The sequence below is a fragment of the Eucyclogobius newberryi genome, unplaced genomic scaffold (genome assembly GCF_026437365.1).
Source record: "Eucyclogobius newberryi isolate DKJ021-1_F unplaced genomic scaffold, fEucNew1.0.hap1 SCAF_9, whole genome shotgun sequence".
Lineage (NCBI taxonomy): Eukaryota > Metazoa > Chordata > Actinopteri > Gobiiformes > Gobiidae > Eucyclogobius > Eucyclogobius newberryi.
Genome location: NW_027316532.1, coordinates 27,574,449 through 27,587,153, shown reverse-complemented (window position 1 = coordinate 27,587,153; position 12,705 = coordinate 27,574,449). Strand labels below are relative to the sequence as shown.

The 12,705-nt window shown below is 38.8% G+C and overlaps 1 protein-coding gene and 1 pseudogene across 1 annotated transcript in view; both read right to left on the bottom strand.

Moving 5' to 3' along the window:
- Positions 1-9,828, bottom strand: part of LOC140353489 (adhesion G protein-coupled receptor D2-like) — a 49,576-nt gene extending 39,748 nt beyond the window's left edge. The window contains exons 1-13 of the mRNA XM_072438064.1: positions 9,579-9,828; positions 8,790-8,901; positions 8,555-8,704; positions 7,017-7,122; positions 6,833-6,944; positions 6,668-6,717; positions 6,471-6,591; positions 5,974-6,077; positions 5,288-5,390; positions 4,146-4,299; positions 3,931-4,064; positions 3,682-3,797; positions 2,920-3,040 (exon numbers count right to left, since the gene is read on the bottom strand). Of these exons, the coding sequence (XP_072294165.1) occupies positions 2,920-3,040; positions 3,682-3,797; positions 3,931-4,064; positions 4,146-4,299; positions 5,288-5,390; positions 5,974-6,077; positions 6,471-6,591; positions 6,668-6,717; positions 6,833-6,944; positions 7,017-7,122; positions 8,555-8,704; positions 8,790-8,901; positions 9,579-9,809 (1,614 nt within the window). The 5' untranslated portion in view covers positions 9,810-9,828. The remainder of the gene's footprint in view (positions 1-2,919; positions 3,041-3,681; positions 3,798-3,930; positions 4,065-4,145; positions 4,300-5,287; positions 5,391-5,973; positions 6,078-6,470; positions 6,592-6,667; positions 6,718-6,832; positions 6,945-7,016; positions 7,123-8,554; positions 8,705-8,789; positions 8,902-9,578) is intronic.
- A 347-nt stretch (positions 9,829-10,175) lies between these two features.
- Positions 10,176-12,492, bottom strand: LOC140353488 (adhesion G protein-coupled receptor D2-like; annotated as a pseudogene).
- Positions 12,493-12,705: the final 213 nt, after the last annotated feature.

The following is a 12,705-nucleotide window of genomic DNA, read 5'->3' as shown; positions in this document are numbered from 1 at the left end:
ATACGGTCTGATGACACGCTCTGCCAGCCAAGCACAGATACGTCCCGAGACAACTATATTTTGTTACAGGCATTGAGGAAACATCACCCTGAAATTAATAAAAGATTATGCATTATTTGCACTGCACATTGGGATCAGCAGAAAGTGTTTTTTATGGTTGTTAAATTGTTATTTTCATCACCTAAACTACATTTGCAACATACTCATAAAAAAAAAAAATCAATGCTCAGATGCAAAAAAATGAAATTAGTATCAGAACTAGATATTAATACAACATATCTTAATTTAAATATTTCAGCAGGTGTCAAAACTAAAAATAAATATGACCAAACTAGAACAAAAAAGGCCTTTACTGGGATTTTGTTTTTATGTTTTTATGGTGTTGATCTTAGTATTGGGTTTGAAATGTCAGTATTGTGAAAGAACTTCAAATTAAGAAATGTTTGATCATTGCATTCAGGTCTGTCATTATATAAAGTTAAATAAAACAGATAAAATACAAAGACATATAATTAAATATAATGATAAACATATAGAATCACAACTAATTGGAGAACTGAATAAAGAATCTAAATGACATTACATTATTTATTCTTCCTTCTACCTCCAAATAGTGACAGGTACAGCGTTGCCCCCCACTGGCTGTGCACTGACATGACAAAAATGACACATGACTCAAACAAACCACACGGCCATATTCTGCTGCAAAATATTTACCCAAGTTACTACCACTGCATTTTCTTGTCCATAACTTCAGTCCACTTTTCCCTATGCTGCCTTTAATTCCCTCCACTTGCCCACTCCCCAGCTCAAAGTTATTGATAGTTAAAAGTTATGGCCTGATAATAAGATGATAAGGTGGACACTGCATCACCGGGAGCCTATTATATCCAAGTAATGGATAGTGCCGGGTTTTGAATGACATTGCTCAGAGATTGGATGACGGAAGGTGGAGCAATTTATGGACCTCCAGCACACACGCACACACATATACATATACATATACATATACATATACATACACACACACACACACACACACACACTGCTGAGCTGTTTAGCCTCAGATTGATGAGGAAGCAGATGAGCCATGGCTATATTTATGGCCAAGTTGGACATAAAACTATACGCTCACACTACGATCTTCTCCTGGGGTTTGGGTTAAGTTCAACCTTACAGTAAAACAGCTATAATTTATATAACATCCTGTATTGGATTACTGAATTTGGAATAACATGTAAAATGAATAGAAGGGCTGCCACAATCATAACATAATCATGGCTGGTCTAATTGTAATCATATTTTGATTATCGTATCTGGAACAGAAACAAATTTAAAACAAAGACTGCTGCATTATTAAATCAAGATGTCAAAAAAATATTCTATTTTTTATCAATGATACACTTTATTTATAAATTATCTCTATTTAGATGCCTTCAGCGACCATTCAGAATAGATTTAGAACAGGAATAAATGTTTAACCAGTCGACTAATCAAAAAATACAACTCCAGTATTGACAACACCACCAAATTCCAAAGCCCTGGATGTATTAGAATAATCAAGTAGCAATTGTGAAAAAATAATCTAATTTTTGTTTCATTTGTATGTGATTTTTGTACATATATATATTTACTTTCAAACATGAACTTCATACAGTTCCAAACTTAACTTCAGGAAGCATCAGATCTTGGCTGTTTCGGATCAAGGTTAATACACTTCTAATTTGCTCTGCACAGACATGATTGGGGTCTGTGCAGAGCAAATGGACAAGCACCAGAGAAGCAGTTTACAAAGTGTTTCTAGTTGAGTGTTGAGAAGAAGAGCCACAGAGAGGGCACAGAGTGGAGCGCAATGAAAAAGGCTTGTCAACATTATCTTTTGTATTGATTTAACAGTAAAGGCTTGCCGCTTAAGCTTTATGTGGCATCGGGCAGCCCCATTGAAAATACTACAGCCACAAATAAAAAACGATTTCTTAAAAAAAGAAAAGTAAGCGTGCTTCTCATGTATTTATTGTTATGCCCTGTCTGGCGGCGTTGCATTGAGTATTGTTATGGTTACATACATTTCATCATCTTTACGAGGAGCTATTAGGTGAAACACCTTCTGATGCTGTGGCCTCTAGAGCACTAAATAGACCAGAGAAGGCGCCGCTTTAGTCAATATTATGGTAATAATGGACATAATTGAAATAATGCAAATTATGGGAAGACATTATTCATGACAAACATTGATAAAAAGATTAAGCAGGCTAGATAAGCACTAATAGACAAACAACTAGGTTACATCAGGCATGCATTCATGGCAGGGTAGGCTTTATTAGAGCAACCAGCAGGAGGCGCCACATTGTTAAATACATAAGAAAAAACACAACCAAACAAGCAAGCATGAATAAAAAAGTACAGGTAGCAGTAAAGTCAAGGTAGTGAACAGATCTGTATTCCCCTAAACCAGTGGGGTCACCTCTGACAATATTTTTCTTTCCACCAAATCACAACCAGTAGCACCAGGTCTGGGCCCGAACCAGGTCGAATGCAGAACTTAGCAGTGACTGTGGCTTAAATAAGGATTCATAAGTAAATAAGGCGAAACTAAAGGAAATTAACTCAAAATTAAGACTAGACCTGCAGAGGGCCTCACACACCATAACATCTCCCGTTCCACCAGAGATGTTTGAGAAGCAGGATTATGTGACATTGCTCTGGCATTGCATGTTTGGACTGAAACAATATTGTATTTATTAGTAACAATTATAGAATTTACTGTCCGCATTTCCCCAGTGTTCCATCTCGACTCTAAGCCTATACCTCTCAGTATACCTACAGTAAAAATCACAAATACAAAATAATACAGACAATTTATTTACTTTTTTGTCTGTTCTTTCTGTGTCAGAGTTTATGTGGTTTGATTGTTTGTACCTGAAGGGAGTTGAGAATGATGAAAATATAGGCCATGACGATGGAGAAAGGGACCAAGATGCCAAACAGCCACGTCAGACCAAGAATGGGCAGCAGGACCAGCACAGCTTTCACTGCAGCCCTGAGCACATAGAACATGAACATTCACTCTCAAGTCTTCGGCAGGATTAGTCCTTCTGCCCTCCGTTCCATGTTCCTCACATTTTCTAATCCTCTTTGTCTATGTTTGTTTCTTTGCTCATTCCATTCACAGTTGTACAGAGCAAAGGAGGTTCATTGGAAGACAACTTCCATAATTCATACCATAATTCTGTTTAGAGAGGAATTAACTTCCAGCTCAGGTGACCACCAAACCACACCAGCTGTGTGTGTGTTCCTGAGCGTGTGACATGGCAGTGGGCACTGGGCCTAGTTTGTTCAGCGGAGGAATGTGTTTGAGTTTCCGCTGCCACTGCCACCCACGGGTGTCAAGTGGTTCAAGGCCACCTTTGAAAACTTCCATAGAGCATCTACTGTGGGCTCTGGAGAGACGAGTAAGAGCAGTGGATTTTACCCACGAAATTCAGACAGGATTGACATAAAGAATGTAAATGAAATAAACTCAGTAAAAGGAAAGGTGCTGTAGTTTAAAATTAACATAAGAATTACCTTTATTTGAATTCTCAAAGACATTGCAATGTCTTTTATTCACTCACCATGTCATTAATCTGAGGCAGGGAAACAATAAAATACAGACAAATGGTGCCTCCTTGTGGCTGTTACCTGATCTGCTCATAGGCCTGTTCCACAGGGCTGGCTCCCATGGCCAATAAGATGGACCTCCTTTTGGCTGTTGAGATTGTGATGACCACCACTCGAGTTAAAACTAGAACGTTCACCTAAGAGAAGAAAGGAGTTAATAAGTGACTGATTGAGAGAAAAGTGTATGTGAAGTCTGAGGATATTTATTGAATCTTTGGTTGGATATATTTTGTACACAAACCACCAAGGTAGAAAACCATAATTGCTAACCATAATAATGAATATGACTGGTCCAGTAAAGCCCCAGATTACACCGGTCTGAACACTAAGCCAGCAGTAGCCATCAGCTGAGTATTTGCCTGAGGCTGAGGCCAGTGTGATAGTGACTATCAACACAGGCAGACCTGCAACACAGTGGAAAAACACATGAAATCTACAGTAACACCATAGCACACATGGTTTAAAGAAAGAGGGCGCGTAGGTACCCCAGCCAATCAGATAGTAATACTTCATGTGCCGGTCCTCACTGAGGTTTACTGCCACCACTTTACTCCAGAGAAGTAACCCCTCCACCAGCATCCAGCTGAACGCCGCCATGAAGAAAAGATGAAGCAGAGCCGCCACAAGCGTGCAAGCCACCTGCAACACGCAACAGCTGTGAAATTATGTTTACGTGCTGCCAGGTGGTTGAGTGGTTAAGGCGGCAGCACATATGCCAGGGTTTGTGGGTTTGAGTCTCGACTCTGACCGTTTCCTGCATGTCCTCCCTTCTTGCTCAGCTGCCCTGTCTAATAAAGCCTACAGCCCAAAAAATATCATAATAAATATTTTTTTATTTGTAGAGCACATTTCATAAACAAGGCAATTCAAAGTGCTTCACACAGCAAGAAAAATGCATTAAAATCACAAAGAAATTACAGAAACAGAACTACAACAAAATGAACTAAATGAAAAAAAAATAATAAAAAAATAAACACCTAGCCACAAAGGCTAACGTGTTTTCGGAGTCCAGCTCCTTTTCAGATCAGTCCAACTGATTGTACGTACTTATATATTATTATATAGTATATGCACTGATATTTTAACAAATAATTTAAAATTTTAACTAAAATTTAAAAAAGATTAGGATTGTGTTTTAATTTTTTCTAATTACCAATACAGATAAGATTTATAACCTAAAAAAACCTTGTTGTCTTTTATGTTCTAAATGAAGACTAAATGACCTAATGACCAAAAGGTTCAAGGGGCAGAATTCACCAAGAAATGACCAGAGGTTAAAGACACAAAGGTCAAACATACAGCAGCCAGCTGAGCGACCACTGTCCGACTGATGGAGTGGTCATCGGGCTTCTAAGAATACTACAACTAATCATAAAACTTAATTTGCATGGAAGTAATTTATTTCCTTTATCTTTTTTTTTTTTTTGCCCGTAGGAAAGGACAGTGTGAAATGGGGATGAGAGAAGGGAGGACATGAAGTCGGGATTCAAACTCACGACACTGCGACTGGTTGCACTTGGAGCCTGGCATACGTGTTCTGTGCTTTAACCACTCGACCACCGGGCAGCACAAAAGTCATTTATTTCCATGGAAAAATAACAGTATTGCATCATGTCTTTGTAAATACCTTGTTGTGGATCGCTGAGCCGCTGCACAGTAGAATCACTTGAGCACAGATCAGAGCAATGAAAAGGTTTTTATGGATGGATGTTCTGTCCGATTTAGGAATGCTAAAGACCCAAAGAGCAAAGCGTTATTACATGTTGCTTCATATGCTATTTAAATATTATAAACACACTTTGTAAATACTGTGTAGGGCGTACAAGATGACAAGTGGCACGTGTGAATCGCTTGACTGGACGTTTTGATTTTTAGCAAAGACATAAATTATCCGAGCAGGTGTTTTCCAGCTGAGTCCGATCCCTGAATAGCCTTTGTGTTAATTAACGAACCCAAAATGGTGCCATAAACCTTCAGAGTGGACTTACATATAGACAAAGGTAATTATTGGATTAGCACTAGTCAATACCCTTTGCTCGCTTAAGAAGAGGGCACCGGCAAATGCACCCGATAACTTACAGCTGTCACGGCAAAACATCCGGTCGTTTATTAATGATCAATAAGCGCAAAACTGTGTGGAAATAGCTTTATAACAACCTGACAATATATTACATCCAAAAAATGAAACATAGAAACATATTCCCAATGTGAAAATGTTGCAGCGGCCAAATAAAAATGCGACACAATGTTTATTATGAGCGAAAGCAATAGGGAACCTAAGAAGAGGTGTCAACAAAAGAGAATCTCACTCACTCCAGCACGGTAAACAGCATCAAGGTCACTACGAGAGCACAAAGAGATGCACCGCAACCGATAAATGTTAGTTTGGTCAAGATGAGCTCCTCCTCTGGACTCCACTACAAAAGAAACACAGAAATGGTGTTTGTGAAAATGTAAAAAGTAAACAAACCTTTTTTCATTTTATAAGTCATATGAAAGTGTTGAGGTGCACATTCAGGCAGTGACACCTACTGGCCAACACAATAACTTGCAAAATCCAGATTTAGGATTCAGAAATAAAAATATGATTACGTTCTCATATTGAATGCGTTCCAATACAAAAAAAATGTTCTTGATGCAAACGACGTGCTTTTATTGATAAAGGATTGGCTTTTTACTCTTGATAAAAAACACACATGAATATATATTTGACTAAAAATGACTGAATCTTGATATCAATTGAAATGTTATTGATTTCACAAGCCTATTTATGATTACATTTCCTTTCATATTGCGTGAATTTCACAAACCTCTGACTCAAGGTAATTCATGAGCACTGCAAAGTTGGTGGTGTGGTTGCACCGACACGTCACGACGCCAGCATCTGCAGATACAACTGAGCAGCCATCGCTGGACCAGCTGTTCATCTGCCTGTGAAAATATGTGTCATAAGTCAGATCAAATGAAAAGTCCAAAAATGAAACGGCAGCAAACGGTGTTCTCTTACGTGAGACTGAAATTCCAAAAGGCACAAACACTTTGCTGGGCAGACTTGCTCTACAAGCAGAAGTATAACACGCATGTTTGATACAAGGAACAAGGAAATAGTTGAAAGAAACTGGGATCATTTTGTAATTTGATAATAATTTGTCTAAAATAATATGGGCCGTACCTTATGAGAAGTTAAAAGAGTGTAATGAACTGTAACAGGGATGTTTTTTGACATGACGCCGTCTCGAACAGTTGCTGATATGACAGCAGAGGCCAGATGCTGAGAATCGCTTCTGAAAACACAAGGAAATGCTCCACTGCACAGCTTTAAATACAGAGAAACGTCAAAGAGTAAAATGGCTTACCTTACATTGTCTTTAGGAGAGTCATATTTATTAATATGCGCAGCACCAGCCACAATGTCAGTCAGATGGCTGTAGTGGGTGTGGATGAGAACCACATCTTCATATCCTGGGTTGAAATGAAAATGTATTTCTGAAGTCTCATTTATTCATCTATATATATATATATATATATATATATATATATATATATATATATATATATATATATATATATATATATATATAAGGCTGAGCAAAATAATGTCTGTTTGACATAACCTGACAAACCCGGTATGAAACTAGCTGACTGAAAAAAAAATATCAGCATTTAGTTGAAAAATTGTCAAAATCTTTCATTTGTCAATAATTTTGCCCACTCACGACCGGTCTTTCCTAAACCGCTGTGACGAGTATTTTTATCATGTTAGTAAACCTGTCTTTCATCTCAAAGGACTGATAACGCACTGCGCAACACATGTGAGACTTCATATTCAGTCCCCCACATGCGTTTGTGTCATAAAAGAACGCACAGAAATATCGTGAGATTGCTTTTGACAAGTTGGTTTGCTTCCCACAAAAGGGCCTTGAGCTTGTTTAGAGTTTCTAGCAGGGGAGCGCAGCTACTGGTACACGATGGTCCTCTTCCACCGAGCGCAGGGAGGGACACACATGGACCTGTAAGGGAGGAAGGGGACACCCGCCTAGCCAGCCAGATCAGCCGAATAAATCTTAGCGATCGATAGGGTGACAGATGTCGCCGCCAGATAGCCAGGTCGGCGCGACTTTAGTGTCTATAGTACATGACAAGCTCTGTCACGGTGTGAAATTTGACTTACGCAATGCATTCTGGGATTGAAACACGCCCAGCAGCATCATCACAACAAACATGGCGGCGCCCGTATCCCCCGCATGTTCCCCCGCTCGCCTTCGCTACCAAAATAAAGGACAACGGCGTACAAAAAGTCTATTGAAATATCTTAAAATCGTGAGATTTAGTCTCCCGATTGGGTTGATAGAGACGTTTTCCATCATTGACTGTTGAAGCCTGACCCCTGGTGGTCACTCCGAGTCAAGAAATGGCAACATTTTGATCTTTTTTTTTTGCCTTCAAAGTAAAAAAAATAAGAATTTGCCTACCGACCGACCCACTTGAAAAATGTTGACTCGGGTTACAGCAAACAGACAATTCATTTGGGGTAGCCTAAGTATATAAATTATACACTAATTGTCTACATAGTTAAGTTAATTATGTAAAACAGGTTCTTTTTTTAAATTTGTATTATCACACATACAGTAATAATCAGATTATAGAGGGTATAACATTATCGTGTGTTCTTATACTTGCTCTGATATCACACAATGCTAAAACTATTCTGTAAACTTCCTGTTTTTCTTCAGTATTGACACTTACTCAAATTAATATCTAGTTTTGATACTAGGTTTAGCACATTTGCATTACTACTTTGTCACTAGTCCAATGTCTTCTAAACTACCGCATTAAAAATAAGCTGAAGGAATAACATGTTTACTTATTGTGCCATCTCCACGTTAGTCCTTACCCTGTCTGTGTAATCGTTTCAATTCTGTGTCAGAAATGAGCAGCTCATCCTGATCCCGGCTGCTCAGCGAGGAGGAGTGAGGAGAGGCGGACGGGTCAAAGACTTCACTTTTGCTTGTATTAGAAAGACTTTGGCACTTCATGTTGACACCTGGAGTGAAGCACAGCAAACATGGATAGAAAACACACTTATTGGTTTTGTATCTTTTCCAAGCAAACTAAAAAACAAATCTTACCTATATTTTTTGTAAAGAGTGTAAAATGTCTTTTCTCTTTTGAAAACATGTCAGCAAGAATTTCAGAGAGACTGTCGATGGTTTTGACAATAGTAAATGGTCCAACATTAACCTGAAGAATAGTGAAAGACGCAGAATCGGTGAAAAGGAAAGAGAATGTCAGCAAGTACTGAACAGTGCCTTTCAAGATACTCAAAGTACTCGTATATTAATTCGCTTTTTCTGTTCTTTTACACACAATGTTCATGCAGACAAGGAAAAAATGTATAGTATCTGATTTCTGGACCTATGAATTAAATGGCATGCGAAACGCAAAATCTGATGCGAGTTCTCAGAGGAACCATGATAAGAAGGAAATCTGATTTAATAACTCCATAAATCTTTTTGAGTGAGCATGTGACAGCAGCAGTTGGCCAGTAACGATCAGAAACTAGAATACCATATTTTCCGGGCTATAAGTCGCACCGGAGTATAAGTCGCACCAGTCAAAAAGTGTGAAAATAACAAATAATATCACAATTAAGTCGCTCTAGAGTATTAGTATTAGTAAAATACAGTAATCAGTCAACTCGATAATTGGATTTGATTTTCTGTGTGTTTTTACCAAAACACACAGAAATGTCCAAAGTGAATTTAATGATCAACAATATCTGGATGTGAACAATGAGAACAAAATCAGATTACTCACATCAGAAGCTGCCGTTTACATGTCATTTTTGAATCAGATTTTTGGTGTGCATGTAAACATAACCACTGTTGCATCTTATATCACATTAATAGTAAACTCACTCCATCCTCGGTTTGGCCCATCCATTGTGCCGCCATGTGGGGCTCCAGCAACTGACTGGCCAGTTTAATGAAGTCGGTAGCGATGGACACCAAGACCTCTGACGCAGTGGCAGCAGACAGTTCAGACTCGATTCCCTTCAGCAGGAAGAGAACATCTTTGGGGGAGACTGTGGATTCGACCCCCGCTTCAAAGTCATGCAGCACAGTCCGAAACAAGTGCTGCAACAACATCAGATCCCCCGTCCAGGAAGTATTCTCGTGTAATTCTTCTTTGGTTTCCTGCAACAAAATCTACCAGTGAGTATTATTGTGCAATAGTAAGGGTCGTGTCAAAAATAGAAAGTTCCACTCACTATTTGGTAAACACGATCCTTGTTCCATCTACTGAAAAATGGTGTGTTTGGAAAAATTAAACCCTCTATGACTTCTGAAAACACAGAAGAAAGAAGTAGTTACGATCTTTTCTTTAGTAAATTAATTAAAATTATTATCGCTGATACCTTTTTTAATTTGGCAAACAGCCACTTGGAATGAATCACATGAGGTTTGATTCAGATATTGTACAACCGGATCAAAGACAACACACTGCTCCTTGACCGGTGTGAAGTCCTGCAGAAAGTCCAGGAAAGGAATCTCACTGAAGTTACCTAAAAAGACTGGGATAAAGAAAATATATATTTATATATATATATATATATATATATATATATATATATATATATATATATATATATATATATATATATATATATATATATATATATATATATATAGTGTTAAAATTGTCATGCTAAAGGACACATATTACTGCATACATGTATATTGACTATAATAAAATAATAATATATATCAATATTGATTGACTTCATATGAGACAAGTTCCTATGTTTGCGAACTGTGTTCAAGGACAATGTCAATAAACCTTTTCTGATTCTGATTGGGATATCAGTCAGTTTTCCCACATCAGGAATAAAGCTCCAGTCACTGGCTGCAGAGGGAATCACATAGGGAAGATCAACAAATCTAGCTTCCACCTGACATGCTAATGCAATCACGCAGTTGAAGTTTTAATAGATTTTACAGTAGAAAGGTTCAGATGAACGAGTCGACTTGAAAACAGCACAGAAAATCTCAGAGCTCTTAATTATTAAGTCACAAAACTGAAACATTTGAAATGGAGAGTCTTCTGAGGCTCAGACTGGAAAGGACTTCATAAACAGGATTCATCAAACAAGCGTGACTGAAGCTACGCACAACTCCAGGTCTGTTTTTGACGAAGGAACGTTAGAAATGCTCCTAAAACTTCTTTGCAGATTGTAACTTGGAGTTTCCTGTTGGAGTTCCCCTAAACTTGGAGAATGTGCACAGAAAAAGGGGGCGTCTGGCCCCTGATGGTTCACTCGGGACAATGATGTCAGACCAGCACAAGTTTGTTTTTAAGGGTGGGATTTTGAATGATGTGACTCACTAGAAATTTACAACCATTTGGGAGACTTTGCGGTTGCCAATAACTGTAGTCACCAGCTCACATTACGCACAGACTGAAGAGAAACGAGACGATTTAAAGTCTGCCAGTGTCATAAAGGGACATTAGCAGGAAAAGCTCTAGAGAATTCTACTGCCCAGAAGTGTATTACAGGATATTCGACAAATAGAAAGCTTTTTTTACAGATTAAAAGAATGTTATTTTAGTTCACCCAATTTCCAAAATATGCATCGCGTTTTTAATCATCTGGTTTCTGTTCTCAAATAGGTAAGATAAGATAAGATAATCCTTTGATATCCACACAAGGGGAAATTTCGTTGTTACAACGCAGTAGAAACAGGAGGAAAGGACAGATTACAGGAAGTTTCTTCACATGACGCACTCTTAATAGAACTCTTATGAACAAAAACAAAAAAAGGTGGAGCTACAGTAAAATATTCAAATAAATAGTGGCATGATTCTGGCAAAGAATTCGATCCAAAATGTTTCTCAGATGATCTCTCTGTTTTAGCAACTCCACCACCAGTTTTGAATCAAAAAGCTGAACTGAAAGTGGGATATGCAATTAATTTATTGACATTCAACTTTGAACAGTAAGCAAAATCAAATGCTTTGATTATGCTTTGCACAAAAGCTGTGTATACTCGCTTTTGTACCTTGACACATCTCGTCTCTGAACTGTTTCGCGACTGTGGATTCTATTTCCAAAGCCGCTTCGCTCCATTTGAACACAAGTCCAGAAGAAGGAGGTGAACAAAGGTTTTTTCCATGGCGAGGATTTCGTTCCTGGTCAATTCTCAATCCCAAATGTGTAGCTGTGCGATGCTACCAGAGAATGATTCGCTCTTTTTGAATAAACCCCTGAAGGTGTCCTGCTCCTGGCCGATAAGGAAAAGAAGAGAGCTGTGTAAGCCATTGCCCCAGAAGACAAGACTCCCATCTGCAAACACGGCCCAGCGTCCTCCATCTCGGCTCCATGAAACACTGAGTGCCAAGAGCTGTCATGCTCAAGCGCTTCACTGTAAGGCCCACGACTGCCATGGGCCATGCCATGGGCCATGCCACTGCACAGGCTTTTCTTTGATTACGTTTGCGCGAAGCTGAAATTCTTTAATGTATGTCGGGATGGAGACTTGTGCAAACTGTCATGGAGTCCAGAGTAAACCTGTGTCTGAGATGAGCACTCTTTGTGTCCGACCGTCCAGTGAACTCGAATGAGACTTTCAGAACCGTTATTCCATCACACACAAGGAAAACAGGCATTAGTGCAAAGTTTGGCACTATTCTTGGAAAGTATGCAACAAAATTCCACTGTGTCCTCGTGCTCTTACTGTAAACACTGTGGCTTAAAATCTCATGCCAGAATTGTCAGTTCCATTTCAGACAAATGCATGCTTGAAAAGAATATATACAAAGACTATGTTTTAAAATGAGAGCTAATGCGTTAAAATGACAGACTGGACCTACCTTGCGTGTGTGCCACAATTTTCCTGGCAATCCACACTGGGTGAGAAATGTTCAAGGATTGGAGGAAGGTAGTGAGCGCTTGGTTTTCTGCAGGGCTGGATACAGAGGCTAAAGCTCCTGAACGCTGGGTACACAGACTCACTGCTACATCCCACTGTTGACTGCCGGACACGT